The sequence below is a fragment of the Hevea brasiliensis genome, chromosome 6, assembly GCF_030052815.1.
Source record: "Hevea brasiliensis isolate MT/VB/25A 57/8 chromosome 6, ASM3005281v1, whole genome shotgun sequence".
NCBI lineage: Eukaryota > Viridiplantae > Streptophyta > Magnoliopsida > Malpighiales > Euphorbiaceae > Hevea > Hevea brasiliensis.
Window position 1 is genome coordinate 89,078,679 of NC_079498.1, and position 4,477 is coordinate 89,083,155.

General features: G+C 35.2%; 1 protein-coding gene across 1 annotated transcript; it reads left to right on the forward strand.

The window, feature by feature from the left end:
* Positions 1 to 1,883: 1,883 nt before the first annotated feature.
* Positions 1,884 to 3,947, forward strand: LOC110666265 (serine/threonine protein phosphatase 2A 57 kDa regulatory subunit B' beta isoform-like). Its single transcript, XM_021826688.2, has 2 exons — positions 1,884 to 3,156; positions 3,505 to 3,947. Exons 1-2 carry the CDS (start codon positions 2,101 to 2,103, stop codon positions 3,841 to 3,843), a joined length of 1,395 nt encoding a protein of 464 aa, XP_021682380.2. The 5' UTR covers positions 1,884 to 2,100; the 3' UTR covers positions 3,844 to 3,947.
* Positions 3,948 to 4,477: the final 530 nt, after the last annotated feature.

The following is a 4,477-nucleotide window of genomic DNA, read 5'->3' on the forward strand; positions in this document are numbered from 1 at the left end:
ACGTCCCATAGTATGACAGCCCGAGGCACCGCGGTGTCCAATGCTAATGACCTGTTGTCCAGTTTAGTCAGCCTATCATAGATTACTTGGGCAGTGAAATTTAATGAAATGAGTTAAGAATAATAGCAACTGAAAATATTAACAATTAAATAAAAAAGTAAGAATATTTAAAATAAATTAGATTAGTTATTTAGTAGAAAGAATTGAAATGAATTAAAACAATATTAAAATTTAATTATTATGAAATAATCTGCGATAACCTAAGAAGTATTGAATGAAACGATAAAAAGATTTGCAAAAAGAGATATAAGTATATTACTAATGTGAATTTAGGAATAAATTGCTTCTTAAGATGAATAAATTAGAACGAAAGATAGAAATTAGAACAAAAGATAGTTGATACTAGAAGTATTATATTAAATTAGATTAAATTTCAGAGTATCCAGAGTATAATCCATTTCTTTCTTTATTTGTATATTTTTTTTTTTTTGTTATATTATCGCACCACTAAGCAGCAATGCTTAGCGCGATGGATTTGTTTCCCTCACGCAGATACTGAAGACAAAACCCAGTGGACATTAGACTGGAATTTTGGAGTTCGGATCTGCAGAAGTGTCAGAAGTGCTCATGATTGTCACCTCCTCAGCAATGCATGTAGATAGGGCTCACATTAGTCATATTATGTAATTTGTTCATTATAATTATCTATTATGTTGTAATGAAAATTAGGAAATTGTATGTAATATGCACCTGATGTAAATAAGGGAAATTCCGCTGGTTTCTCCTTAGATAAATAATTGATATTAAAATATAACGAGAACAAATTACTAAAGAAATAAAGTAAGATAAGATAAGATAGGGTATTTCGGCACCGAGTGTGACATGCCTCGCTCGCATACATTGTAGACGGGTGAAGGGTGTTATAAAATTATCATTTACAAAATACTGCTTCCATTATAGAAGCATGTAAATTTAAAATGCACACATAATCGTACAATCATACAATATAGAAAGGAGAAAAAGAATAACACAAGATTTACGTTGGCCTAAATGAGAGAAAAAGTTTCACTATGATGAAAAAGAGTAAGATACAATCACTCATAACTCTCAAATCTTAATCTTAGAGTGTTTCCTAAATATCATGCAAATTTATTGCAAATAGAAGAAAATACAATATTTATACTAGTTCATACGGTCCAAGCCTGAAACTCACCACAAATCTCAATTTTTATTTAAATCAAGTCAGCGCAAAATTTAGATTACAATTTGGATCATGAAGACATATACAAATTTCAACCTTAGTTGACAGTGAGTTCCACTTAGGTGAGCAAATCAAAGGACAGATATGGTGTGGGGCCTGACTTTCCAGGGCTGTGAACTTGATAATAAATTCACTCTCTTTATCCTTTGTTCTATTTCACTCTCTTTATCCTTTGTTCTATGATCCCTTATTTTTTTTATTTTTTTGCATACTCAAGGGTAAGACGAGGACAAGTAGTAGGTTAATTAGAACTAGATCACCATCCACTCATGTATAAATCTAGCTTGTCTGTTTCCCTATCCCTACAATGCTCAACTGCTATGGGCCGTATTAGTTCACAGCTCTCCCTCAATTGAATCATTGTAAAGTTGATCTTTTGATGAGGGTGGCGAAGGCACATGCATACGTTGTATTGGATTAAATTTAAATTTAATAAGAAAGGTTCTTGTTTCTTTTTCCGTATGAGCTGCAGCAAGCTGTCTATTCCAGCTACTTACAATGTATTGAAAGGCATACATCATACACGTGGCAATCACCCAGATGATGAGCAAGAGCAAAGAAAGATCCCTTAATTTATCTTGATGTCGTTTTGCTTGCCATCTTTGTTGTTTGAGGGCAAAATTCTTCGTTTAATCATCGATTATTACAATCTCTCCTTGTCTATAAAACATCGCTGTCTTTTTGGCATTTCTTGGATCAACCAACAGGAAATAAAGATGAAGAAGATAACATGAAAACACTCTCTTTTTCTATCTTTCAGAAAATAAATTCCAGCTTTCTGCACTTCCTGATCAACGCAATCAGTGATTGAAACAGAGACAACCAAAGGAAAGCAGAGAATGATGAATGCTCATAGAAACTCTCCAAAAGCTTCTCCAGGTAGAATATCTACCACCTTGAAGCACCTATTTGATTTAGATTCAAAAAATAATAGTAACAAACTCTCTTCTAGTCCCAAAATTGTCAGGCAGTCTTCTTCAGATCCTGAAAGTGAAGGAATCCTGTCTCTTATATCTCATTGTTCTGTAATCTACACCTTCACTGATCCTCTAGAGTCTCCTTCTCAGCAAGATATCAAGAGAAACAAGCTCATACAGCTCCTTTCTATAGTAAAATCCCCCAAAATGTCACTTCCTGAACAAACTCTATCCCCTCTTGTAAACATGATTTCGGCCAACCTCTTCCAGTCTCTACCTCCGTCTAACAATAATGCCATCACCGCAGACTTACTTGAAGATGAAGAATTTGCTTCTGCTCTTTCACCCACATGGCCACATCTGCAACTCGTTTATGACATCTTGCTGAGGCTAGTCCTCAACGTGGATCCCAAGGTACTCAGCAATTATATCGATCAATCTTTTCTTACCAATGTGCTATGCCTCTTTCAGTCTGAGGACCCTAGAGAACGTGAGAGTTTGAAAAACGTTTACCACCGGATATATTCCAGGTTCACCTTCTACCGTTCATTCATGAGGAAATCAATGAATGAAGCCTTCTTGCACTATATTTTTGAGACTGAGAAGCACTGTGGGATTGGTGAACTGCTAGAGATATGGGGAAGTATCATCAATGGTTTCACAGTTCCACTAAAAGAGGAGCACAAGCTGTTCTTGATGAGAGTGCTTATTCCTCTACACAAGACCAAGGGAATGCAGCTTTACCATCTTCAGCTATCTTATTGTGTAAATCAGTTTGTGCAGAAGGAGCCAATGCTAGGTGGGATTGTGGTTAGAGGGGTGTTAAGGTATTGGCCTATCACCAATTGCCATAAGGAAGTTTTGCTTATTGGGGAATTAGAGGAACTTGTGGACAATATAGATCCTGATCATTATAGAAAGTTGGCTTTGCCTCTATGCACCCAAATTACTAGATGCTTGAACAGTTGGAACTCACAGGTAAAGCTCAATGATACTTCCTCATATGAATGCTCTCAATGTTCCTTGCAAAGCTTAATGTTGGGATTCCAAATATATTCTCTGAATTCATATATTCTCTCAGGCTTCAGATGCAAAATTATTCAACCTTTTACATTTTCTTTCTTGCATTTTACGATCTTGAAACAATAAACATGGTTCAACAATCTTGGATTTTATACAAGTGGATTAGAGAAGGTATGAGTAAGGAGAAATAGACACAATCCAAGGCCTTGGTGGGGATTTTCTTCCATTATTTATGCAATTAGTTCCCATATATATATATATATATATTGATAATTTTTATGGCTTATGTTGCCTGAAATTCAGGTCGCAGAGCGTGCATTATACATATGGAACAATGAACAATTTGTGAAGATGGCAAATTCAGCAATAGAAGAGGTGTTTCCTGTAGTGGTGGAAGGCATGGAGAAGAACCTGAAGTGGCACTGGAGCAAGAGTGTGAAGCAATTGACAGAAAATGTAAAGGCAATGCTAGAAGAAATGGATCCAAGTTTATATGAGAAGTGCCTGCAGGAGATTGGCCACAAAGAATACCTGGCTCAGCAAGAAGAGGTCAAAAGGAAGAAAAGATGGGAAAGAATAGAATTGGAAGCAGCCAAGAGCCAGTTCCTCCAACCACAGAAGTTTATATGTGTTTCTCATTGATGAGCACACAATTAATCAAACAAAACTATGTGGTGCCAATTGTTAATTTAAAAGAATCTGACACTAAAGAAAATTACATTGTGAATCAAACAGGTTATTACTAATGAGCTTTGATTTGCTGAGACTCTTTGGGGCTGTGAAGAACAGAAAATTTGAGGAGATTAAGCAGCTAACAGAAAACCTATTATTCGTGTGGAGCTGCTCCACTGTATTAAGATCTAAAGTTAAGTGTAGATGGGTTTGAAAATGAAATTTTGTTCATTAAATATTCACTGAGATTCATTTGGCTGTGGATTAAAAATGGGATGTAACTCTTACTATCCTCTAAACTCTTACCTAAAGAAACTTGTATAAATGCAATTTTAGTTTGTGATTTCTCTAATTTAGAATCTCAAGTTCTCAACTTATTTTTTTCATAGGACATAATAATAAAAAAAAAAAAAGGGTTAAAATAAAAGAATTATGGAATGACAACGAGCCTTTGAGCCAATCAGCGACTAAGCATGTACCAATAGCAATTTGTATCATACCTTATGTCAACTTAATCGGGCTTCTTTTTAAGAAAAGAAAAGAAAACTTACCAAATGTGATTAGCGTAAAAAATGAATCATCCGGTTCTTATTTATCTCGGCTC